Source organism: Acomys russatus, chromosome 9 (genome assembly GCF_903995435.1).
Source record: "Acomys russatus chromosome 9, mAcoRus1.1, whole genome shotgun sequence".
In the NCBI taxonomy this organism is placed as follows: domain Eukaryota; kingdom Metazoa; phylum Chordata; class Mammalia; order Rodentia; family Muridae; genus Acomys; species Acomys russatus.
This window is the reverse complement of record NC_067145.1, coordinates 22,119,254-22,146,217: the sequence shown is the minus strand read 5'-3', so window position 1 is coordinate 22,146,217 and position 26,964 is coordinate 22,119,254. Positions and strand designations below refer to the sequence as shown.

General features: G+C 46.9%; 1 protein-coding gene across 1 annotated transcript; it reads left to right on the top strand.

Moving 5' to 3' along the window:
* Positions 1-1,847: 1,847 nt before the first annotated feature.
* Otulinl (OTU deubiquitinase with linear linkage specificity like) lies at positions 1,848-25,902 on the top strand. The gene is made up of 8 exons (XM_051151013.1): positions 1,848-1,961; positions 19,157-19,316; positions 19,403-19,434; positions 19,547-19,638; positions 20,321-20,470; positions 22,757-22,885; positions 24,321-24,590; positions 25,587-25,902. The coding sequence occupies exons 1-8, from the start codon at positions 1,907-1,909 to the stop codon at positions 25,758-25,760; spliced, it is 1,062 nt and encodes a 353-aa protein (XP_051006970.1). The 5' UTR covers positions 1,848-1,906; the 3' UTR covers positions 25,761-25,902.
* The last annotated feature ends 1,062 nt before the right edge of the window (positions 25,903-26,964 follow it).

Below are 26,964 nucleotides of genomic sequence, written 5' to 3'. Positions count from 1 at the left end.
GCACGACCGCTTTTTAAAACACAAAAGCATCCAATCTCGTTGTTATGGCGCAGGTAAATCACCCAAGGGTAGATCAGAAAGCTGGTCAGGCATCTGGATGTGTATGTCTTAACTAACGTTAATGTGATGCTTAGCTGTGACGCATCATTCCAAGGAGGTTGTACACATTCAGTTCCCGTGGAAAAAGAAAACCTCATAAAAACAGTCTTATGGGGTCCTATTTTACAGGCGAGGAAACTGAGGCACCAAACATGTTAATTTATAAAGACCATATGGCTGGAGCCCAGTAAAGAATGTTGGTCTGGCTCAGGGTTCAGGTCTTTGAGTACTGCCCACTCAGCTTGAGGAACAGAACGGAGGAACTTTAGGGATAACCATGAAACCTTAAACGTGGATTAACTGAAGGCATTTTAGTCCAGTCTAAACAGCAGTGTTCATAAACATTATCTTGTGAGAGGAGGGGAGAGAGACCGGGTGGCTAATTTGTTTTGTAGTTGAGGGACTCTAGTAAATTTTAACATACCACAAGAAATTAGAGTCCGTTCTTTCAGTTTCTAGAAGAGGCCATTTGTTCTGACTGCTGCTCATAGCCCTGTTTACACTGGACAGGCCCAGCAGTCTTCCCTCATCAATAGTGTGTGCCTATACACGTAAGGGATGGCTTATGGCTGTAGAAAACCACCCCTCAATATTAAATATCAGAGTTGGACGAGAGATTTTTAAGCACACAGCAAGCTTGGGAGCATTTGCCATCTGTGAATCTTGTGCTGGAAAATGTTTGAGCGATTGAGGGCTGACCTTAGTTTGTACTAGCTTTTGATGGGTCTCAGTGAGCCAGGGTTGCACTACCAATGTCACGAACAAGTGTGGGGATTAATGAAGCACACTAACGGGTAAAATGCACGTGCGGTGCGCATGTCGGGTGGCAGCTCTCCTAATTGCTTGCCTTCGCGTCATGAGCTGGTGGTCTGGCCGGGATTTCGGAGGCCCAGAAAGGCTTGTGACGTTTCAATAACTCGATGACATTGCCCTAAGGCTATTGAAGTCACATGAAACTCCAGGCTCTTTCCACATCTTTCTTTAGTTATGGAGCTTATTTTGCCACAGGCTGACAGAATATTCGACATGCTATTCTGTTTGTAGCTGGAACCTGTCTACACTAGAGAAAAAGGAAGTTCTCATCGGCGGTTTTAATTTTCTTCCTTTTTTTTCTGGAGGAAAAAAGGGAGTCCATCAAATTAGAAAATTAGGCGCAAAAGAATTTTGTGTCATTTTCTTGTTAGGTCATTTACTTTTCCTGTCAGCTATTTTCTTTTTCTTTTCTTTCTTTTTTTTTTTTTTAATTTTTAAGAAATCGTTTTATGGAACCACTTTCTGTCAAGAAAAAGCAGTAGTTCCATGCCGAAACAGTTCCAAGCACGCACTGGTGAGAAAGTCCAGGAAGCCTGCCCCTCGTAGTGGAACACGCCCCGGGGCGCAGCTGTTTCTGGATTCCAGTCTCGCTCTCTGGCGCAGACAGTGCAGATTTGCTCCGTGGCCAACTGGGGATCCAGGCACCACGGTGTCCTGGGCCTGTGCGTGGCATCCGTCCCTCTGCCCATCAGCTTCGGTGCAGAGCTTCCGAGAGGGTACCGGATCCCTGCAGGTGGATCGCCGCGAGTGTGCCCGGAGGAGCAGCCCGGGGGCGGGGGTGGGGTGGGTAAGAGCGCTCAGCAGGGCCCCCTCCGCTCCGACCTCGCACGGAGGTCCCGCCCGCAGCTTCTGAGTGGCGGCCGCGCTCGTCAGTCTGCGCAAGGGGCGGGATCACGGGCCGCTGTAGCAGAAGCTGAGCTCCCACCACGGACCGCCGGGAAGCGAGCGGAGTGCCGGGGCGCAGCGTGGGTGCGGGTGGAGGCGCGCAGCCCGCATGGAGGCGCCCAGGAGCGCGCTGCGGGAGCGGGAGCGTGCTCCGACCACTGCAGGTGGGCGCCGGGATGGGCACGGTCTCTCGAGGGTATCGTGGCGGCGAGGGAGGGCGAAGGGTACCGGGGGTGCTTGTGGCGCGCGCGGGGCGGGGGCGGTAGCACCTCACGCGTGGTGATGCGTGGGTTGCATCTGAGCCTCCGGGAACCAGAGAGAAGCGCGTCTGTCAGCAAGCACGGGGGCGCGTGGACCTCCGGGCCCGTGTCCTGGGGAAAACTAACTGTTGTAAATTAGCTACCTTGCAGAGGATGTGGCCCACGCCTTTTCAGCAACCAGACTTGTAAACCGCAGAGAGCCCTCTTGCCTTAAAAAAAAGAAAGAAAGGAAGGAAGGAAGGAAGGAAGGAAGGAAGGAAGGAAAAGAAAGAAAAGGAAGAAAAGGAAGAAAGAAAAGAAAAGACAAAAACAACGCACCAAGGGGACAGAATGGCAGTAGGTCTCTCTTGCAGCTCTGGCCCCTGTGCCACTGGGCAGCTGTGCTCTCACCGCCTCTCCATAGACCTTAGAGGTGAAGGTATTTTCCTTTCCCGTCCCTCAGCTGTGTCTGTGATTGAGTTCTCACTGCCAGGGGAAATGAGGACCTCTAGGTTTTGATGGCCACATGGCGGATCCTGTCGTTTTCTATCTACCGCACCAGGGGTGTGAGCTTAGTAGTGATTCTGAGCGCGCATGTTCTCGTTTTGGGTGCGTTTAGCGGCCGTTGGACACCAGGAATGTGTCTTAATTGCTGTTGTGGGTCCTGCAGGAGCCTCTAACTGACACAGCAACCTGTTGAGTGTAGTGGAAACAACATTGTTCCAGGAGTCAAAATACGAGGTCTGGACATCAGTCCACTGTAGAGTGCCTGGGTGGGAGTTAACAACTGTTCAAGACACTCAGCCATTTGTGAAGTGCTTGGCCTACCTCTAGTCTCAGAAGTGGAGAGCATGAACTCATTTTTCTTTTAACCTTTATGCACCTCAGGTTATTACAGAATTAGCCAAATATTTCCTGTGGGTGTACGCAGCTGAACATTTTCTGTTCTTCCTTTCTCCCCCGCCCCTTAGTTTGTGAGAGAAAAGAAAGTTAGAAACAGAGGTGAGGACACAGGTAGAAACAGCTGGTTTGGGAGACATGCAAAATGCTTTTTTTGGCTTAACATTACCACCAAGAATTTTTCCTTTCTCTGCACCAAGTCTAAGGTGTGTCCGTGCTGCGGCCCCGGGGAGAAAGTCCTCTCGTTTGTTTCAGTCTGTGGAGTCTGTAGTAGCTTTGCAGGGGCAGGTGAGATCCGAGGATCAGGTTGCAGAAAAAGAAGTTTCCTTTCCAAATGTAACAGCTGAGGACTTAGGCACATCGGTGATGTCTTTGCTGGGTCTGTTTACCAAAACAAACAAACAAACAAACAAGCAACAGCAGCAGCAGCAACAACAACAAACCCCAGTAAAGTGACGTGACCAACCTGAGATGGAGACAGCCTGTTTGTTTACTTCTTAAGTATTTGCTAAAAGAAAGCATAGATTCACGTTTAAGTGACCCTACCCTTGACAGAAGAAACCAAAGAAACAACAGAAAAAAAGCCCACAGAACTCTTAGGGATGGAAAAGGGACTCGGGGTAGTCTTTTGAACTGTTGCTTAAAGTGTTTCTGTATTGGAAGTCACAGGATGCACATCTGTGTACGGTATTACTAGAGAGGCCCTGTTAGAATATTGGGACGGCCATTCCATCCACTGCTCCAAAGGCCAGAGAAGGCACTCTGGCCTATAGGGAGGATGAGGGGATACTGTAAAATAAACTCAGCTTTTGGCATCTTTGGCAGACGTCTTTGGTGTCTGAGGATGGCATGTATTGTCCCTACACTCATCTCCAGCTCCTGATTCATGGTCCTTAACTGTTGGAGGGGTGGAGGCGCTGCTGTGGTACTGTCCGCTGCTGTCCCTAAGTTTCCCGGCAATGTGCACATTGTCAGCTGTGTTCTTCGGACCCACTCAGCTCCTTGGACCCTAGGGATTGGGATTGAGAGACAGGATTGCCCGGTGTGTAATGTGGGGCAGGGGGAGGGGTGGTCCATCAACCGGGTCTCACATTCCAGCCACATTCGAAGCAGCTTTGCTTTTTTGTTATTTTTTTTTTCTTCTTAACGTTGCTATTGTGAATAATATTTTGTCTAGGGAAAGTGTCCTAAAGTTAAACCTAAATCTAGAAAGAATCGTCTAGTGGATTTTTTTTGTTTGTTCGTTTGTTTGTTTTTGTTTTTAGTATTCCTTGTGCCTTAGTGCATGTATTATATGTGAAATTGTTGTCCTGGTTGTTCACGCGCACAGTAAACTCTGTAATGGTCAGTGATGCTGTCATCACTATGGCGCTTGCCTTCTATTATGAAGTTGCTTGTTGCTTATCCCCAGAATACAAACTGAAAGGTGCAATCCAAACATCCCGGATTCCCTTATGCCCAAGCCCTTCACCAGTCGCTGACTATGTATGTGAGGCAGGTGTTTACGCTCACCCTAGGCACCCGTTTCCATGGGTGATCACACAGTCCCGAGGCAGGTAGGCGAGTTCAGATGGTGAGCATGTCATCATGTTCACGGAGAGAGGCAAACTGGAAGAGTTATCAACCAGGTGAGGGGTGATGCCCATGCTTTGTACGCACCTTAGGCTCGTAGAGACTCTGGAGGATGGGTGCTTAGTCTGGACCTAGTGCCTGCAATCTCTGGCCTCAGGGAGCTGCTTGGTGAATGGGGTGCTCAGGCAGCTAGAAACTGTCCTGAGAAGAATAAGTAGCTGTTTGTGTGTGTGTGTGTGTGTGTGTGTGTGTGTGTGTGTGTGTGTTTGTAGTGTGTCCAAATCCTGTTTCTAATGGAGAGGGAAGTATTTTCCTTCTTTGAAACAAAAAATGGTTTAAGGCCTTAGGCAGGGAAAACCCCACTGCACCACACACACACTTTTTTGCCCCACTTTCATATTTCTCTTATCTCCATGGGGTGATTAGCCAATGATGTGTATCTTTTTTTAAGCCTGTGTCTTATCTAGCTAGAGATCCTTGGCTGGGGTAGTTGTTAATGGAAACGTGTTCGATTGGGTTACCTGATAAACTTTGGTTCACCAGGGAGAGCTTCTCTGGCTCCCAAGTGGGGTGAGCACCCTGACGGGGCTTGTCCAGAACAGGCTAGGCTGGTGTCTTCGCAGTCATGGTAAGTATGTGTCTTCTCGAGAGGCTTAGCAGGGTGACAGGGGCAGTAGAGGTGAAAGAGTCAGCATCATCCTGTGATACTTGGAGTCATTGTAGAATGTGTAGAGGGCTTTCTGTTCCAAGTAGCACCAGGAGTCTTGGACAGTTTTGGCGTCTACCTCAACAGGCTCTGCAGTTCCTTCCAAGAGCAGACCTCTCTGGCACACTGAACCTGTGCTCAGGGAGAAGGCTGCGCTATCACTCTTATACCACTGTGTTGATTGAGGTGACTGACAAGCCAGGCATGCAGGAAAAGAGACACCGTAAACCTTTTCTTTTTTCTTCCGTTTCCCATGGCTCTATGGTTCTTTCTATATGGCTACTGAAAACCACCAACTTCCAGGAGTTATTAGACTAGTGTGTCCACCCAGAGGCTCCCCTTTCCCCTCTGTCCATATGACTCATCCAATGAATGTACACTTACTCAGATCATCTGTTTTCAAATTTTGAGGTTATGCCTGGCATGGTGGCTATGCTTTTAATCCCAGCACTTGGCAGTGAGAGGCAGGTGGATCCCCATGAGTTCAAGGCCAGCCTGGTCTACAGAGTGAGTTCCAGGCTAGCCTGGGCTACACACCAAGACCCTTTCTCAAAAAGAGTTGAGGTGTGTTTCCAATTATTTGATTGCAATTAACTTCATGCAAGACCTGTGTTTCTTTGTAATAACTCAGCAGGGGGAGTTTTTGTGTGCGCTCTTATTTTCCTAGTACCCTTTTGCTCTAGTCATAGTCTGTTTTAAAAACAACAAACAACTCTCCTGTTTAATCAGAGGAAGAACAGACAAGTGGCATCATGTCTAAACTAAAAAGACGGTAAAAAGTTTATGTTTATATCTAAGAGATGAAGGAACACCATCTGTCGCTACTGTTGCCAGGATCCCTAGGAAATAAAAATCCCAGGAAGTGCAGAACATAAAATATTATGGCTGATGCATTTCTAATTATGAATTTCATAGTAAGTATTTTCTTGCTCTCTTAACCATGTGACCACAGCATTTTCCCTAGAAAGCCCTCTTCAGCTGAGACAGAAGGGGAGTATTGTTGACGGTCAGGTGCTGAGGGACCCAAGAGAAAACTCAGTTGAGTGTTGCCATGCAAGCAGGAGGACCTGACTTTGGGCTCCAGCATCACACTAAAAAGCCTGCAGCAGTGGTGCTGATGGTTACAGAATCCGATGCTGAGGAGGCAGAGGTGGGAGGAACCCTGGCGCTTGCTGGGCATCAGGCCAAGTCCCTGAGCTTGATAAAGGAAGGTACCTGATGTCAGCCTATGGCCTACACACAAGGTGGGGGGCGGTGGGTGGGTATTCCTAACCTCCTCAGTTCTATCACTCTGGAGATGAGCTCCCTGGCCTCTGTGGAGGTAAGACAACCTTCTTGGACACAAGCCAGTTTTTGAATGGCGTGGGAACTGTGGGTGGCCATAGAGCTGGTGGTAGAAGCATACTAGGCCTGTCGTCTAGAGCACTTCCCATAGGGTTTAGTCTCCCAAGTTTAGCAGAAGTGAACCAAATCCTTTCTTGCCTGGTGCTGAGAATCTGTTCCTCGGTCTTAGGATAACACTTATTTCATTGAGAGAATATGTTTATGATCTGTCATAAGAAGGCCTCAGCTTGCCTTCGGGCCATGTAAAGTTTCAGGAAAAACAGTGCTCCTGAATCAGCCACTGGGATGGGTAATTAAATTGTGCAATGAACAGCATGGCTGATAGGAAAGAGGAAGTGGAAGAGATGGCGAGCCAGTGCTGAATGCAGTCAACCACCAGCTCCATAGGAAGTGCGGAGTGATGACACCAGTGTCAGCTCAGTGCTGTTTTGCTTGGTAGTTGCCAATGTAGATGAAGAATGGTTTGGGCTGCTCAGCTTGCAGTGGAAATATAACAAGTGGACTTAATACAGCTGCTGAGTCCCTTAGTCTTGTACCCGAGACTGTCTGGGGGCACAGGAATTCCTTCCCCTAAGTATCAAGGTAAACATCATTTCAACTGCAAGTTTACACTATTATTTACCCATGGTATATTCCTCTATTTTGGGCACTTAGCTGACCTCTGCAATAGTCTGGCTGTTGCATGCCTGATCCGGCTCTTCCTGCTTTCATATTCCAGTGTCTTCTCCCAGGGCCGTTCCTCTTTCCTCCTACCACCGCCCCCGCCTCCTCACTCGGTTCTTTCCTGCTTTTCTTCTCTCCTTGTGCACGAGGCTCTTTATCAGAACTAATGTGTTAGTTCAGGACCGCTGGGTATCAGGTCTATAGAACCAAGCTTGCCTCCTGCACGTGTCTACACTCTGCTGGTGTTTGCCAAGCTTGGGTGGGTCTTCTGTCCACACCTGGGGCTTCCGTGCTGCGCCTCTAGCTTTGAATAATGTTTTGAGCTTAGCTGAAACATCAGTTAGTCCATAGCTATTTAAAACCCCATGCCTTGTGTGCCAGTATGGTTATCCCTCTAGCAAACATTCTCTCTCTCTCTCTCTCTCTCTCTCTCTCTCTCTCTCTCTCTCTCTCTTTCTTTCTCTCTCTTTCTCTCTCTCTTTCTAAAAGGAAGATGTCTCTGGGAGCGGGCAGGTGGTGGGTAACAGGCTGGTCCCCTGGCACCTCTTCCCGAGGAGGAATCTGAGGTCCTAGGCACACAGCCCCCTTGGGCCAGCCTCCCAGCTCCCTCCTCACTGCCCTACATTCAAACCTTCCTGCTAGTTGACCACTCTTCACTTTCTCACTTCCCACTTTGGATTTATGTGGGGTATTTAATTAGGGGAAGAGAAACACACTGGGCACCATGCTTCTCACACACTCACGCAGAGCTGGAGGGGACCGCCAGCTAGGTAGACTGAAGTGACACAACTATACCAAATGAACGAATACGTTGTTTTTCTAGGTTAGAAGCAGAGGTAGCTACCAGGGCTGGGATGGGTTTTCTGATGACGACTTCTTCTTCTTCTTCTTCTTCTTCTTCTTCTTCTTCTTCTTCTTCTTCTTCTTCTTCTTCTTCTTTTTCTTCTTCTTCTTTTCTCTCTGTCTCTCTCTCTGTCTCTCTCTCTCTCTCTCTCTCTCTCTCTCTCTCTCTCTCTCTCTCTCTGGTTTAAATAGGACTTGGTGTAATTCAGGCTACTGTTGGTCTCTTTATGTGGCTGGAGATGGCCTCGAACTTCTGATCCTCCCGCCTCAGAGGGAGATTTTTGACTTTTTGAAAGTTGAGCATTCTATCCCAGGCAGAGGGCTGTCAGTACAGCTGTACCAGCACCCAGAGGGGATGGAACCAGCCTCTCCTCTGAGCAGCCATGAGGCCAGTCGCAGTTCAGTGTTCCATGTCTATGAAGGGAGAGAGAACAGACCCGGGGTAAGCTGGTATCTGTGCCATGGAAACCAAAGACCTGCATCCCAAGCCCACAGATGCACTTGCTCATTTGGCCAGCATTTATTAACCAGCTTCTTCAGGCCTATGGGATGAAGAGAACAAATATAGCCCCAGTCCTTAAGATGCTCACAGTAGAGGGAGGCAGGCCACCAAACATAAACACATGTATCAACTGATGAGTCTGGGAAAGGACAGCATGTGCCCTGTCAAGAGAGTGGGTTTACTGAGCCTGGGGTTGGGAAGGGGCCAGGCAAGTGACATTTGAGTTGAGAGCCGGGGAAAAGTATGACCTAGGCTGTGAAGAATGTTCTGGTCTGAGGGAAGAACACAAGCAAAGTAGGGATAGAGGAGTTGGGGGGGGGGGGGGGACAGGGGACGGGCACCAAAGGCTGTGCAGGAGAGAGGGAGCCAGGGTGAACTGAAGGGGGACTTAGGTGACCAGCCATCCTGACATTCTTGGAACTCAGGTAAATCTCAGATATGACATTTTCAGGATTAAAACCAGGAGAATCCCAGGAAAATTGGGGTGAGTTGGCCCTTGCCAAGGGGCCCCGCAAACAGTGGTGTATCTTTCCTCATGACGACTTTAGAAAAGCTTCTTTTCAGCTAGCAATAGCTTCTGTCATAAAGAATGGTCCACGTATAAGCTGAGTGAACCTCTCACTTGGCCGAAGGGAAGGCGCACAAGACAGCATGACATTCCACTGTAGTTGGGGCTCTTGGGCAGTGCTATTTCTCTTTGTCTCGGTTTATTTCTCCTCACAGTAGCTTTGGCATTTCACTGGTGTCTGGTATGTTTGAGGGGACAGAAACAACTGGGAACGGAGGAAGTCCTTGTGCTCTGTTTTCCAGCACAGCCAGTACATTGAAATCGTCTGGGAATGTCAAGCGAAGGGTGGCCATAGCCCAGTAAAGCAGTCTCAGGGGAAGCCAGCCCGACTGTCCCATGACAGTGGGCCGAGTCATCAGTGTGCATGCAGGTCCCCAGCTGTCCTGATAGGACACAGATTCAGCTTCAGAGGACCCAAGAGTCCTAAGTTTCTCAGAAGCCCTGAGGTCATCCTCACATGCTGCTCTGTAGACAGAATGGCGATGCCCCACCAGGGTTTGGTGAATTTGCCTTTGAAGCCTTAGGCTTTTTTCTGGAGAGCAGGAACATGGGTATGTGTGTGTGTATGTATGTGTATGTATATATATATATATATATATATATATATATATATATATATATATATATATATATATATGTGTGTGTGTGTGTGTGTGTGTATAATGTATATATATGTGTATGTATATATGTATGTATATATATACATACATATGGACACATCTCCATACCTCCATGTGTCCATGGGTGAAGGAAGGTAAAGATGGAAGAGATGAGCAGTGGGTCTTCTGCTTGTAGCCCATCAACAGGATCACACGGAGCCCCATGTGGGACGGATCTTGACTTCTCAGTCCTACGGTAGTGTGGTTGGGTGTTCCAGGGAGATGCTTAGCTGTCACACTGACTGGCACATGTATTCTTGGTTACTGAACCTGTTCTGAGGCCTCTGGCCAGGAATGCTCCACAGAGGACGCACCCTTCTTTTCCTTTCCCGTTCCTTGTCTGTGGGCCCTTATTTCTCATCAGTGGCTGTCAGGATACAAAGGTTCTCTACCAGTAAGGCAGGCCATGGAAAGAGGTGCAAAGCATACCTGTCTTTTTTTTTTTTTTTTTTTTAATGTTAACCCATACTAGCTCTGGAATGAAAAGCAGACTTGGGGAAGGAAAGCCAATTAGAAGGATCAGTAGGCAGTAGAAGCAGGTCCCAGTGATGCTGGTCGCTGGGAAGGTCACCACCATCAACACGTCACTTCAGTAGCCATGCTCACAAAACGATTGCCGTAGAACACAGCAGTGTGCTAGTAAGGCCCGAGAGTGGACCTGCAAAGGCCAGTCATGTGAGACAGGATAAACAGGTGTGCTCTGCCCGCCACTAAAGGTAACAGAACCTGCCTGCCTGGTGTCGGAGAGCAAGGAAAGCATCGATTCAGCTCTGAGGCTGATAGAATCCATGTGTCTGGGTCATGTCACTAGATGGGATTTTTTCACCATCCCTTAGCTGGACTCAGTTTCTAAATGCCAGGCATTCCTCTCAGAGAGAAGGCCTATTAGCCCTCTCTATAGGGTGTTCACTTCTGGAGAGAGGAGGGCCAGAGCTGAGCAACTGCAGAGAGTCTTCTAGATCCTTTCCCACCAGGAAGGAGTGGACACTGAGGTGGTGGGAGCCAGGCAGAGACATGAACTCAGAGGGGTGCTTTCCGTGTCTGTTTTTGTTGTTGCGGGCTGTTTGTTTGTTTTCCAGCATGAGGGTTTGAACCTAGGCCACCATGTATGTGATAAGTGTATTTTCTCTATAAAATGGAAAAACAAAAACAAAAACAAAATTAGAAGATTTGGCATTAGCCTTAGCAGAGTTTGCAAGCTAGTAGACACAACCATCATAGGTGCACAGAACAGGCCTGGTGTGTATATAGAAAAGGCCTGCACTGTGGACAGAAAAGACCCTCTGCGTGGACAGGATAGAGCTGCAGTGTGTATGGAATGGAGCTGCAGCTCGGACAGAGGCCCGAGGATGCTCTGAGGCCTGGGAGAGCTCCTCTGCCTAACATGCTGGCTGGATTTAGGACTTGGAGATGCAACAGTATTCTAACCCTTTGGTCTGCACTTCTGTGGAAAATGGGAAACGTTATCCTATGAGAGAGGAATCAGACTCACTCTTAGTGGCTCCAAGTACTACAGGCTGTGGTCACAGCTCTGATTCTGTGTCAGCCCTTGAGGGCTGCCAGGGCGTTTCCTTAAAACATCAGCATATTGACTGAGAACCACAGTAATGGTCCAACCTTGGGCCAACTGCACCAGCCTTCCTCTGTTTCCTTGCCTTGCTAGCTCCTCCATCCTTTGACGTTAGATCAAACTCACAGCCCAGGGAAGCCTTCCCCAGCTGACCTCGGTCCTATGCCATGCCACTTTTCAGCCATATCCCTGCCCCCACTGGAGACTGCCTCAGTGGGCTTCCTCTGCCTGAGGTCCACCTGGGATTCTTTGCCAGTGCAGTCCAGCTGTTGGGACAGTGGCTTATCTGTCGGAGTAGCTTAATCTGTGTTGACAGACTGAGAGCAGACTTTATCAATAGGAAAATGATCAGAAAGCGGAAGTAAATGCCTACAAGAGAGAGTGTGTTCCCAGCTGACAGATAGCAGAGACTTTGCTGAGCAGTTCATGGTGGGATAGTACCATTTCATTTAATTTTGACCCAACCTTGCTTCATCGCCATGTGTTAACCACTAGGTCAAGGCTTAGGGCAGTGGTTCCCAACTCTCCTAATACGTGACCCTTTTTCATACAGTTCCTTATGTTCTGGTGACCCCTAAACCATAAAATCCTTTTCATTGCCTCTTCATAACTGTAATTTTGCTCCTGTTGTGAACTGTAATGTATTTAAATATCTGATATGGAGGACATAGGATATGCGACCCCCATGTGAAAGGGTTGTTCAACCCCTCAAATGGATTGCAACTCACAGGTTGAGAACCACACTGGTTGAGGGCCATCCAGATGTGTGATTTGTTTATAGTTTAGGAATCTAAGAAGTGACAGAATAAAGACAAGATTTTCCCCCCTCATCCTACAGTCCGTTGTCACTTCCGGATCTGCTGCTCGGCTAGATAAGGTGGTCCTGGACTTCTGCAACTTCACAGAAAACCACCGGCCACTTGCTTTTTGGTGCTAGCTTGCCTGTACCTACAGCTTTTGTGTTTTCCTCACGGGTGGGCTGCCAAGTTAGAAAATTAAACTTATCTTTAAGATCACGCGTCGCTTTTGACAGTTCCCGTAAGACACGCCAGGTGAAATGAGACAGCTCTGACTTAAGGTGTTCTTAAAGCACCTACACAATCCCCCCACCCCGTGTCAGGCAGGAAGCAATCTCCGGGTGACTTATGGGTACTTTCAGTTCAGCGGAGCCAGGGCGAGAGGAGCCGCAGCTCAGGAGGCTGTGCGGCCAGCTTGAGTAGCTTGCATGTTTTACTGCTCATGACTTTCAAGATAAAAACCTTCCACTTAGTGGTTCTCTTCCTTGGAGATAGTGAACTGGTCCTGCCCTTTGTTGGCTTTATTGCTGCTCTAAGGGGAAGGACTGGCCTTTTGTAATTGAGCAGAATTAACACCTGCAATGCAAAATAGAAAGTCTCCCCACCGTGTCAAGGAGTGACTAAGACTTTCTCTCTGCCATAGCACAACAGTGCTGAGAACATTGCTTGTAAATTTAAGTGCAGTGTTATAACACACCACATTGTTTAACAGGAAGGTATTTATCCTAATCTGTTTTCAGTGCTTCTTCTGCTACCTTAAGTATTAAAATCAAGTTGCCCTTTCCTTCCTTCTAGCTCAAATTGTATGTCTTCTTCCTGGCCTTGATAGCTCTTTGATGTCGCTGCTGCTTGGGAGGTCATGGGGCTGGATGCAGATGAGGTCTTGGTGTGTGTAGAGAGGAAGAGCTCTCTGGTACTGATGGTGTCTTATGGAAAAGATTGGTAAGATTGGGTGCAGGCTGCAGAGGTAGCTCATTGGTGCGTCTGGTTAGCATGCATGTAACGTGGGTGAATCCTTGGCACTGGAAAACACCTCGGGAGAGGAAGTGGTTGGGACTGAAGATCGTGGTAGCTCATGGGGAGGTAGAAGCAACGAATTTTCCAGAACTGCTCTGGAAGTCTTGAGATGAGCCTGTGTCCCTAATGACCTTGCCTAGGAGACTATGGCAGTCAGCTCACCACCTGCCCAGGGCTGATGGGCTGTATTTGCTGTCTGCATCCTTACTTGCCTTCTGGCTTTTCAGTGTCTTTTAGTTTTTGTTTTCAGGACATAGTGTTCTCCGCCCCCTTTTGAGTTTCCTGTTTTAGTGTTTGAATCACTTCAGCTTTGATGTGTTGTAGAGAATGGAAAAAAAAAAAAAAAAAAAAAAAAAGAATCTAAGAATTTTAACACCTCTCTTCAAAAAACCCAAAACCACAAAAAAACCAATCCCCTCCCCCACCTAAACCCAGCGCCTTCTTGTAGTTCCAGCCAGTGGTCTTGCTTGCTATGGAATGGGACCACAGATTGGGCTGTAGGCCAGACAGTCAAATCTGCTGTAATTCCTCAAAGACCCTAATGCCTGTTTTCTCTAATTGTTTGGAGGCACTTTCTAATCCTGGTGGTCAGGTCAGGGAATACATTAGGCATAGTCACATATTTAAAAAAGAAAAGAAAGAAATGCATTGTGTAGCCCAAGGGTTCAGTACAAAAGTATGAAAAGGGAATTTTGCTTTTCTGCTCTTTTGACAGGCATGAAAGAGAATCAAAACTCTTAATTCTTGGCAACGCCTGGCTTTTCAGCCTCTTCTCTCATCCTACACTTCACAGAGCTGTCTTTGAGGAGCTTGACCTGCCCACTCTCCCTTTGTCCTTAGAGTATGTGGGATGACTGTGTCTGTGGAGGCAGAGAATTCTCTCTCATTCCCTCCCTAACCCCCCCCCCCCCCCGCTCTGTTTTCCTGAGTCTCACTTATAACCTGGCAGGACCTCTTTCTGGGGCTGGGAATGAAAGTTGGTGATTGCAGAATTGTCTTTGGTGGGAAAGGAGACCCTCTGAAGCGACAACAACTACGTCCTCCTCTTCCTCCTCCCCTCTCATCTTTCTCCTCCTTCCTGCCTCTTCTTCCTCCTCTCCCCTCCTCCACCTTTTTGACACAGGGTTTCTCTGTATAGCCTTGGATGTCCTGGAACTCACTCTGTAGACTAGGCTGGCCTTGAACCCACAGATCTGCCTTTCTGTGCCTCACCAGTGCTTGGATTAAAGGCACAAGTCACCACTGCCCATCACCTCTGAAATGTCTTGTGTCCAAAGCATTACCTTCTCTCAGTTGGAGAAATGATATTTGACTCAGCGGTAGTTCATTAAAATTATCTTCCTGCTGATTTGCAGTGTCTGGTTATAGTGTTTTGAGTTTAATCTACTTATGTGCCCTAGATCTAGAAAAAGTGTGTGTGTGTGTGTGTGTGTGTGTGTGTGTGTGTGTGTGTGTGTGCACGTGTGTGCAAGAGCTTGTACAGGCAAAAAGCAGAATGTCAGGTGTCTTCCTCCATTGCTTTTTGTTCTTGAGGTAAAGCTTCTCACTGAGTCTGAAACTCACTGTTTTTGCTAGACTGGCTAGCAAGCAAGCTACTGCTGTCTGCCTGGCTCAGCAGTGCTGGGGTTACAGGCCCATGTGACCATGCCCAGCTTTTATATGGGTCCTGGGAATTCAAACTCAAGTGTTCATGCTTGCATAGCAAGTGCTCTTACCCACTGAACCACCTCTCCAGCTCTAAGAGAAGGTTGTTTTGTTTTTTTGTTTTTTTGTTTTTTTCATCTTTTTAGTCGTAATTCTAGTTACTACCAGTGCTGATTTGAAAATCCGTTCAGCTTCAGGATTCACAGATAGGACAGCCAAGCGCTCAGGCAGGAGGCTGGCCTCCAGAGCTGCATGGCCACCGCCTTTCAGTATCAGCGCTGCCATTCATTGGGCCACTCCCTTAGGCGGATGCTTGATCTCTCCTAACAGTACTCTGATCTACAAAGCAAGGGTGAGTGTAGTGACCACAGTGAGAATAGCAGGTAGTGCTTGTTGTGTGCTTAGTGAGAAAGACTCTGTGGCCAGCACTTCTCTGATGTTTCCTTTAAGCATTTCTGTACCTCTGTGTTGTGATGTTAAACCCCGCACAAGCGTGTACCAGGACCTATTATATTTCTGTCTTTTTTGCTAGATTTAGTGATAAAAGTAGAAGGAGGTTCCTGTGAGGCTCCTCTGTGGCACTGTGGGGTTCACGGGCAAGAGTGATATAAGCGTGCAGAACACTCATAGCTACTTTGTTGCAATGGACACGCAGTTCTTCTACCAGGCTACGGAGCCCTGCTCCAACTAACATTATCCAAGACCAGCTTGTGCAGGTACTAACATGGCTGTACATACATAAATACAGCCATGTTTGCCTCACACATGATCATGTGTTCTTCTGCAGAGTTCCATCCTACCCTTCTCTGGATGACAGCCTTTTACCCACACCAGAACCCACGTGGTCATGTTCCTTCACTCTTCTTGGCCTGAGCTATTTAACATAAAAATGTGGGCACATAAGATATAGTGTCATCTAAGTGTATCTCAGCTGATAAATGAATATAAATATATATTAAATATGTATGTATGTATATTTACAATATATTTACATATATACACAAGCACAGACACTCATATCCCAGCCATAAAGAACGGATCCATGTTATTTACAGGGAAGTGGATGAAACCAGAGATGATCATACTGTATGAAATTAGCCAGAAGTATTTTGTATTTTCTCTCATATGTAAAAAATTAACAAAAAGAAAGAAAGAAAAGAAAAGATGACCTGAAAGAGTGAACTGCTAGTGGATGGTGAGTGGTGGAGGAGGAGAGAGGGAGGACGGGAGACGGTACAGTAGTGCATGTGTGCATCTGTCATGGCGAGCTGCCAGTGTGAGCAGTAGGTGCACTGAGACCAGGAGCGAGTGCTGGCCTGTGGTCCAGGTTGTTTGATGGTTAGGTGCTCATATACCTGCTTTCTGGGTGGGTTCATTGTGAGATAAGGGCAGAAGGCTGGGGCGGATAAAGGAGAGAAAGAGGCAGGAGAGAGGAACAGATGGGGAGGAGAAAGAGGAAAGCAGGGAAGAGAGACTGAGACAGAGAAAGGGGATGACCAAACACAAGGGAACAGTTATCTTCAGCGTGTTTTCAGGAAAGGCCTTATTCTGAGGAGGGGTGCCCCAAAGAGCTGGGTGGTACCACTAGATGGCATCTGACAGGTGAGGAGTGTGGAGGGCGGTACCTGGTCCTCACTGCAGTGACTGCAAGCCCTCTGCTGGTCCCTAACATATACACATGAGCATAGTGTGTGAATAATACCAGATACTGTAGAAAGGCCCGTCCCTGAAAAGAAACGTGTGTCCTGAAGAAACTCATCCTCTGGATTAGTTCAACATACACCTGAAAGCTAGCGGTCCTCCGCAAGCTTGAGTCCTCTCAGAGTGGCGGAGGGGTGAGCACTGACCTGTTCTGGTAGCCAGCACCTGTCAGAACTGAGTGTGTTAATCCTTAGAGACAAGCTGGCAGGACTCCTAAGGGGACGTTGGTGCTGAATGCAAATGCTTGTTGTTTGTGAAGGAAGAGTGCAGAACCATCCACATGATCAGTAGGCGGTGCGCACAGGACCAGCTACGCTGCTGACCTGGGCCTTTGTTACAAAGAGTGCTGTCAAGCCTAGGAGTCATGTGCAAGACCCTGGCTTCAACCCCTGACGTTGGCAGAAAAGGAGTCAGTCTTTACATACAAATCATGTGTGCTCTTCCATTTTCGTAAACAAACAAACAAACAATAACTTTACTGCTACCATAAAATTCATGCATTCATAGACAATCCTATCCTGTGATTTTAATAAGTTACTAAAAATACTTGTGCACATGTCAGAATTATCAGTAGAGAAAAACATCTAAGTCTAAAATCTAAAATTTAACATCTATAGATGTTAAATACAGAATAGCTTTCTATTAAAAAACTTTTTTAGGATTTTTAAATTTTATACACACACACACACGCACATCTATGTGAGTAAATGCCATGTGTGTGCAGGTCTCTATAGAGCCCAGAAGACGGTATCAGATTCCTTGGAGCTGAAATTATAGGAGGCTGTGGGCCACCCAGTGTGGTTGCTGAGAACTCAGGTCTTCTGGAAGAGCAGCAAGTACTCTTAACCACTGAACCACCTCTCCATCTCTGTGTTTTTATTTTTATTTGTATGTATATGTGAGTGTGTACTATGCAGGTACACATGTCAGCAGAGGCCAGAAGAGAGTGTTGGATTTTCTGGAACTACGGTTTCAGGGATGCTAAGAATCAGGGTCCTCTGGAAGAGCACTGCGCTCTTAACCACCAAGCTGTCTATCTCTCCAGCCCTTGCTTCGTGTCTTTAAACACATAGTTTTGCTAAATTTCTGGGAAATAGTATAATGATTTGAGAAGCCAAAACAAACAAACAAACAAACAAAAAACCTGTTCTAGGTAGATAAGTGTTTTCAAAACGTTCTCTTAAGTAATAGGAAGTATATTTTAACTTTTGCTAGTATTTTTTTTTTTTTACTATTTGTTAATAAGTTCTTTCTTTATTGGTAATATAAATACACACGAAATATCCAGATGACCAAAACCACTGAAATCATAGGTTGAAATCCATGCTGATGAGAGTTTATTGCAGTTGGTCACTGGAATTTTACTCAATGATCTGCTGTGGAGGAAATTATTTCAAAACAAACCCCAGGAGGTTTGGCCACCTGTCAAAAGTCCTCTTCCTCATTTGTACTTCAGCATGTCACATGCACAGGCAGAGTGTGACTGGGAATCTCCTGGACACAGCCGGATGCTGCAAGTCCATCCTCGGACCCCTAACCCCTTAGACTTTTGCCGTGCTGGACCAGGAATCACAGTGGGCATCAGAGCAGTACTACCCATGCCTCTGGCTGACTCACTTGATTGTGTCTCAAGTGATGCTGTGACCCCATCGTGTTTCAAAGCAGCAGTAGGGAAACAGGTCACCAGAGCCCACCTGGCGTGGATCGCACTCTGTGCTGGTGCTCTGAACTTCATTTGGCCGCTTCCCTGCGGGGTCACCTTCAGTTTGCAGTCAAGACAGCTCAGATCAGGGTAGTCAGTTGTCGGTTGCATGGGTTCCTGTCATGAAAACGAGATTTGAATTCAGAATCTGAAGCCCATGCTCCTTAGGTCCATTACTAATTTTGTAGAAAAAGATGTTTTGTATGTGGTACTGATCATGGGAGGAATTACATGATTCTTTAATTTTGCATTTAGTGTTTGAATACTGTAAAAACATGTATGTAGGCCTGGGGGAGGGTATGGCAGCTGGTAATGTCGCCTCCTAAGCACGCATGGGATGGTGTGTGCTTGTAATCCCAGCATTACGGAGGACAAGTGGATCCCTGAGCCTTGCTGGCCAGCCAGTCTAGTTACTAAGCAAGTTTAAGACCAGGTTGAGACCACACCTCAAAGAAGATCTGTGCTAGCTGAGGAATGGTGCTAGCAGTTGTCCTCTGAGTTGCCCGTTCACATACACACACACACACACACACACACACACACACACACACACACACACACAACTTTTTACCCCAATATACCCATGCATCTGTGCACACACAAACATGCACATACACATACATATACAAAAGTGTGCATCAGCCGGGCATGGTGGTGCACGCCTTTAATCCCAGCACTCGGGAGGCAGAAGCAGGTGGATCACTGTGAGTTCGAGGCCAGCCTGGTCTACAAAGCGAGTTCAGGACAGCCAAGGCTAACACGAAGAAACCCTGCCTCCAAAAACAAAAACAAAAACAAAACAAAACAAAAAACCCAAACAAACAAAAGTGTGCATCGATTAATGATAGACACTTTGGGGCCAAATTACCCGGTATCATGTGTCCCTTAAAGCAGATGTTTAATTACGATATGCATATTTGTTTGTTTTGTAGGAAGTGACCAAGTTCACTCCTGGATACTAGTTACCAGCCAACTTGTTAGTACTGCCTGGAGAACAGCAAGGGCCTCTGCAGTGATGGCGTTGTCACTTCTGTCGGCTGTTCTCTGCTACTTCAGAGGACTGCATTTATATTTGGGGCATCAGCTGAAATGGTGGGTCATCCTGTCCTCTTTCCCTTACAAAGGCGCCCTTGCCATACAAAAAAGGCTGTAATATAATTCTTTCCTTTATTTTTCAGGTGGGTTGGATATCTGCAGAGAAAATTTAAAAGTAAATACTTCCTGCATATGTTTTCTTATTCTTTAAGGCATAGAAGGTTAAAGAAAGGAGAGGGATGGGAAAATTAACTGCCGTTTTTTTTTTTTTTTTTTGCTATGCCCAGGAAACCTCAGTGTGGAGGCAGAAGTAGATTTACTCAGTTATTGTGCAAGAGAGTGGAAAGGAGAAACACCGCGTGCCAAGCTCATGAGGAAGGTATGCCTGCTTGTGGGGGCCAAGGAAGGCAGACAGTGTCTGTCAGAATCAGGGGACATTTAGTTCCGCTTTACCAACCCCAGAGTCAACCAGCGCCAAATAGGGTGTAAGTTAAAGCTGCAACCTAGCTCAGAAGCCTACTGACTGCTGGATGTTGGATTTATGTCTTGTCTTGATCTGGTTTGTTCTCTTTCAGTGTGATAAGACACCCTGACCAAAAGCACCTTTGGGGAAGCACGGGTTTATTTGGTTTTCACTTCCGGGTCACAGGCACGCGAGTGCACGCCCACACCGCATTTTCTCTCTCTCTCTCTCTCTCTCTCTCTCTCTCTCTCTCTCTCTCTCTCTCTCTCTCTGTCTCTCTCTCTCTCTCTCTCTCTCACACACACACACACACACACACACACACACACACACCATTTTAAGATAAATCTCGCCCCCCCGCCCCCCCAAATTTAAAACAAAAAGCTAAACATTAAAATTACATGCATGATCATGATTTGTCACTCTGCCACTTATTGGAGTTGTTTGGGAACCATTCCTCATGGCAGAGCCAGTCTCTCAGTGTGTTCACTGGAGCCTCACCTCTGGCGTGAACAGTGGGACTCAGCATTCTCTGAGCTCGCTGTCGCCAGCACCTGATGCCGAGGAGTTTATTCAGCCCACCCTTTTGTGCTGACAGGCCTACGAGGACCTCTTCTGGAGGCACCACGTTAAGTGTGTCCGGACAGTGAAGAGAGATAACTACGATGCTCTCAGGTCCGTGTTGTTCCAGATCTTCAGCCAAGGTCTCTCCTTTCCACCGTGGATGAAGGAAAAGGACATCGTTAAGGTATGAGTCCTCGGAGGGAACATGGCCATGTGGGGGCTCCCTCACCTGTGTAGGTAGCTTTGTCCTCCAAGGGTTCCCATGTAGAAGGACACTTTGCAGATAAGCCATCTAGCTCAGCATGCAGGCACTCCCAGTTTTGCTTGTTGGTGAATCAGGTGGTCTAAGAACATGAGCCTTTTTGCTGTAACATAAACGTTTATTAACAAACGCATACAGCGTGTCATTGCCACACCAAAGGTTGTCTCGTGTACCTCTGTAGCCAGTCGTTCCCAGACCTCTGCTCCCCACAATGACTAACTCATTTTCTGTACCCGTGGTTTTGCTGCCTCCACGGTCATATGAGTGGAGTCATCTTCTCAGCCTTTGGAATATAGGTTCCTTCTCATAGCAAGGTACAATTGCAATTTTTTCCCCCGTGCTCCTCCACAAATTTAGAAGTCACCTTTTTGCTCAACAGGATAGTCCTCCATGTGGACAGAGCACAGTTTACTCAGCTCAAGGGCATCTGGATTGCTTCTAGTGCCTACCAACAATGAATAGGGCTGTTAGGGATAGTCTTATTCAGGGCTTATAGGTGTATTATCAGTTTCTTTTAGGCAAAAGCCCAGGAGTTAGATTTCTGATGGTGTGGGAGGTATGCGCTTAACTTTCAAAGAAACTGCCGCATTGATCTCCAGACCTGCTTGGTCTTTTTGCATTCCCACCAGTATAATGTAAGAGTTATAGTCACCCCACATGGTCACCAGCACTTAGTATTGTTGGCTTTGTTTGTTTTTAGCCATTCTGATAGGCATATTTTGTTTTTTATTATTTATTTGTGTGTGTGTGTATGTGTGTGTGCGCTTGTGTGCATGTGTGTGTGCGTGTGTGTGTGATGTGAGGGAAGGGGCACATGCCATAATGTATGTGGAAGTGAGAGGACAATTCTGTGGGGCTGGTTTTCTCTTTGCCCTCTGCGTGGGCTTCAGGGATTGAACTCGGGTCATCAGGCTTGCACAAGCAGCACCATCACCCACTGAGCCATCTTGCCTGCCCTCATTTACATTTAAATGAATAGATGTTGAGTATCTTTTCAGGCACCTATTTGCCATCCCTATCAAGTTGGAAAATTATCTACTTAAGTCTTTTGTCACTTTTTATTGGAATGTTGTTTTCTTATTGTTTTGAAAATCCTTTATATGTTTTAAATATGAGTGCTTCATTGGATGTGTGGTGTACAGATGTTTTCTCCAAGTCTGTGGCTTGTTTTTTATCATTTTCTTAATAGTTTATGGCAGTGTATTCTCTTTTTTATTTATACTATGTATATGGGTGTTTTACCTGCATGTTACATGCAGTGCTCGAGGAGGCCAGAGAAGAGCAATGGGTCCTCTGAAACTGGAGTTGTGAGCCACTGTGTGGGTGCTGAGCGCTGAACCCTCTGGACGAGCAGCAGGTACCCTTAACTACTAAGCCATCTCTCCAGCTCTAGCCACACAGTCTTCATTGACACCTTCAGTTACTGTTTCGAATGCAGTATGACCGATTTAGTATGGCAGAGCAAGAAATGTGACATATATGCATATATGGCCTTACATGTTCTTTCTCCTTAATGTCTTCTGTGTAAACGTGGTTGTGGTAGTTCTGTTTCTTAACAAATACTTGCCAAATATATGTAGTATGCTAACCCTGCTAGTTAACCAGACTAAAGAATGTGACACAAAACCAGGGTACAGCCCCTGAGTTTGTGGAGTAATGTACTGGCTAGTCCACAGTGGACTAGATTCTTCCAGACCCCACAGTCTAAGCCTTGCCTCTTCCAGAATTTAACCTGGAGCTCTGTGGAATGAGTGACATTGTTGTTCATTAGTAGTGGAACTTGAGGCTAAAGGGTTAAAAAAGTAGGAAATGCTGGCTCAGTCCATTGTTAGCCGAAGGACAGCCAGTGGAGAAAGCCAACTGCATCATAGTGTATCCTACCTACTGCTTTGTGTGCTTTGATTTCCTAACACCATTTAGTTACAGACAGTTTCTAAAGGGCTACATCAAGGACATACGGTGTTTTATCCAAAACGATTGCTTCTTTGGACATAACCCTAGGTTTAGGTTTCTGTTTAGAATGTTGTCTAAGAATGACTTAACCCACAAACCTAAAGCACAGATGACTGTGCGCTCTGGCTTAACTGACACTGCAGTCGGGATTGCTACACAAGATAAGATTGTGAGCTGTGGCATTCCAGACCGTGAGAGCTCAGCTAGCTGAGAGCTGAGACACTAACCATTGTCGGCATCTACTTCCTTTTCAAGCTTCCTGAAAAACTGCTCTTTTCTCAAGGCTGTAACTGGATCCAGCAGTACAGCTTCGGACCTGAGAAGTACACAGGTTCCAACGTGTTTGGAAAGTTACGGAAATGTGTGGAGTTATTGAAACTGCAGGTGAGCATTTGGGGGAGGGGGGAATAAACGGCTGGGGATAAAAGCGTCCATCTGTGGGGGGGGGGGAATAAACGGCTGGGCATAAAAGCATCCATCTCAAACGCAGCCAGCTCCCTGTAACGTGGGGCATATCCTACGTGTTAGGGAAATGAAACTGAGCACAGAAGGCCACCCCTTGGTGGCAGCTTGCTCTTTTGAATTAGTGTTCTGTGTAATGGCTTTGCCAGTTATAGGGTAGCAGCCTCAGTGGCTGCATCAGAAACCTGACACATGAGGGAACTGTTTCCCATATGGTACAATGTCCAGGCCTCAGAAATGCCTTTCTGCAAGCATCCTTCTGCTCATGCAGGCATAGCTCAGGTGTAAGAAGTACGCTAACGGGGCCGGGCGTGGTGGCACACGCCTTTAATCCCAGGACTCGAGAGACAGAGGCAGGTGGATTGCTGTGAGTTCGAGGCCAGCCTGGTCTACAAAGTGAGTCCAGGACAGCCAAGGCCACACAGAGAGACCCTGTCTCAAAAAACCAAAAAAAAAAAAAAAAAAAAAAAAAAAAAAAGAAAAGAAGAAGAAGAAGTACGCTAACAGCTCTGCCTGGCTTTCAGTAATAAGCAGACTTGGAGTGATGGAAAGTATGCTTTGCTTATCTCTTTCTGGCCGGCTTATCTGGGGGAAATGCACTTCTGAGTCATAACTTTCTGCTCCCTGAAGAACTGTGGCTGGCATATAACCTGCATGGTTGTCATGAGGGTGTGAGCTAATCCACAGAAGCGCCTTGCAGAGCACTAGTCACACAGCTCTCTTGCACTCTTCTTCCCTGGCATAGCCTTTGGGTGACCCAGTGACCCCAAGCAGTTTTAGAGAACTGACATGTTTGATAGTTTACCTAGTATGGCGTTTGTGTATTAGGCGAGTAGCTTATAGACTTCTCTTATGAGATGTCATAAACTGGATGACTTAAGGAGCAAGGATTGTTTCTTGCAATTGTGAAGATTGGGCACCCGAGGCCAGGAGGCCAGCAGGAAGTGACATTTGGTGCCAGCCCTTGTTCTAGTTTATAGACAGGTGGACAGTTTTTTTGTTCGTTTCGCCATCACATGGCAGGAAGAGAGCCAGACACACCAGTCCCATTCACGAGGATTCCACCCTCAGCAGCCAATCACCACCTAGACGCCTTCCTTCCTAATGCTGTCTTCCCGGACTCAGACACTCAGCATGTGAGGTTGGCGAGGCAGGCAGACATTCATCCCATTGCAGGATGCTTATGGTTAATGAGGATTGAATCATCTGTCCCAAAAAGGTAGACAGGAAAATGTAAAAACGAAAAAACCTCGCCCTCCTCTTTGGCTTATTTTCATTCGTACTTCACAAGTTTTTACAGCAGGCTATTATGTTCACACGTGCCCTTCTCCACTCACCCCTATCCCTGTGTTTGTAGTGGTCTGAGTTTAGTGGGATCAGAGATTATCACAAGAGAGGGAATATGTGCAACGCCCTCTTCTCCGATGCCGTCCTGGAGTCTAAGCTGTACGAGGCTCTGAAGTTCATCATGCTGTACCAGGTCACGGAAGTGTACGAGCAAATGAAGACGAACAAGCTTGTCCCCAGCCTCTTCAGACTCCTGTTCTCCAGGGAGTCGTCAGCAGACCCTTTGAGCTTCATGATGAATCACCTGAATCCCATAGGTGACACGTGCGGATTGGAGCAGGTGAGTAGGACACACAGTGTGTGGCCCGAGGCTGGCTCAGGAATACTTAAAGGAAGACTAGCAGGCGTCACTTCTGGATGCGAGTCCTGGGAGTCTGAGGACCCTTGGGCCAGAGTCCTGGCTCGGAGAGCCTCGCAGCCACACAGAAATTAAATGGGAAAGGGCCGTTCAGAAAGGCGGATCATTGCAGGAAGGCATCAGGTTACCTCATCACAGACAAAAGTTAGTAATGACTTAAGAGCAGAGAATGACACTTTTGTTTTCTGTCCAAAAGAAGTGGCAAGGGGCTGGAGAGATGGCTCAGTGGTTAAGAGCGCCACCTGCTTTTCCAGAGGTCCTGAGTTCAATTCCCAGCAACCATATGGTCATTTACAACTATCTATAATGAGATCTTATGCCCTCTTCTGGCATGCAAGTGTACATGCAGATAAAACACATATATATTAAGTTAATAGATAAATAGGTAGGCAGGTAGACAGACAGACAGACAGATCTTAAAAAAAAAAGAAGTGTGAACCAGATGACAATGGCATCTGTACGAAGAGATCAAACTGGTTGGAAATAAATGCAGTTCTTAATAGTGAACATTCCCTTCCCCTTCTTCCCCCTTCCTCCCCCTCCCTTCTCCTTCCCTCGTTTTTTCTTTTCCTTTCTTCTTTTTTTTCTCACTTTTACTCCCCTTCTCTATCTTTCTTTCCTTCTTTTTTCCCCCGCTGAGATAAAGTCTTACTCTGTAGGCAGGCTGGCTGGGAACTCATTGTGTAGCCTCCAGTTCAGTGTGAGCTGCTGCCCTGGCTTGGGCATCCCTCTGACTCCTTCTCACTAGTCAGGGCCCCACCCTCCTTCCACACTGCTGACACTTGTCCTCAAGTCATGCTCCTTTGCTCTACGGGAGAGTCTGTCACAAAGCAGGTCACCTCATCAACTGCAGCAAACCCCGTCGGAGTGGAAGGGGATAAATACACGCCCGTGACCTTGCTTTCATCTCGTCCCCAGATTGACATGTTTGTACTCGGGTATTCCCTTCAAGTGAAGATAAGAGTGTTCCGACTGTTCAAGTTTAACTCTAGAGACTTTGCAGTCTACTACCCCGAGGAGCCTCTCAGGGAGTGGCCAGAGATCTCCCTGCTGACCGAGAATGACCGGCAATACCACATTCCCGTCTTCTAAGTCTGCTGTGGACTGGACATCGGTTCTTCTCCGTGACAGGGTCACGATTGCAAGCAAAGGATTTCTGAAAAGCCCATGGTACTGCTTTGGCCAAGGAGGGCACCCCGACCTACAGGAACTCTGGGTGGAGAGACCCAGAATGGGTCACCATTCTCTTTCAGTGATCTCTCCAGAGCAGCACACATTTGTGATTTGGTGGGGGAGCTTGCTCATAAGGGATCTGCTGGGTTGGGTCTTTAAGACACAGAAACTTAATGTGGACAAAACTTAGAAGGGAAACAGCTACTAATCTGAGCAGCGGGAATTTTTTTTTTTTAATCTCTGACCTTCATGTTCTTTGGTAAGCATCTGTCTGTGGATTTGGGACATAAATAAATAGGGCTGCGTTTTACAAGCATTACCCTCCTGGGAGGCTTTGTTGTTTACTGACTTTCTAGAACCACCTGATTAATCTTAAGATATTGCATGTGTTTATGTACATGTGTGTTTATACACACACACACAAATGTATGTGTTTATGCACATACGTCAGAAACAACTACAGTTTGTAATATTGTACAGTTTCTTTATATATCTACTTTTTTGCTACTGTTGAATCTGGCCAGCTTAAATCAGTTTACTTAAATAAAAGGAGATAAATTATACGGATGTGGACAGCTATATAAAGTTTGAGGTGTCACAAAGACATTAAGCTATGGTTGACTTAATCTGTATTTACATGGCCATTTAATGAGTAGAAACTTGGCATTAGCTGAGTACATCCGAGATACATACAGGTCTGTGTCTCCATCCCAGCATCCCATAAGACTTTGCAAAGGAGCATACAAGTACAGGTGGGACTAATGGCTCAGTCCTCTGACCGTGAAAGAAGTCCATCCATCTGGACTGTCCAGGTGGCCCTGGTGTGATGGAAAGGCTCACAAATACGGAGGAAACACAAGTGGTCCTGCATTGGAGGACGCTGTGAGTGACGGAAGCATCACCAGCCTGGATGAAAGACGAAGAGGCAGAGCCAGTGGTGCTGGGGGCCACTAGGAGCTATAAAAGAACCGAGACAGACCCTCTTCCTGAGCCTCAGAAGAGACACACTGTACCCGCACCTTGCTTTTGGCCTGCTGATGTCTCAGTCAGACCTGAAACCTCTAACCTTTTACCCTCTAGGGCAGTGGTTCCCAATGTTTCCAAAGCTCAGCTGTTGAATACA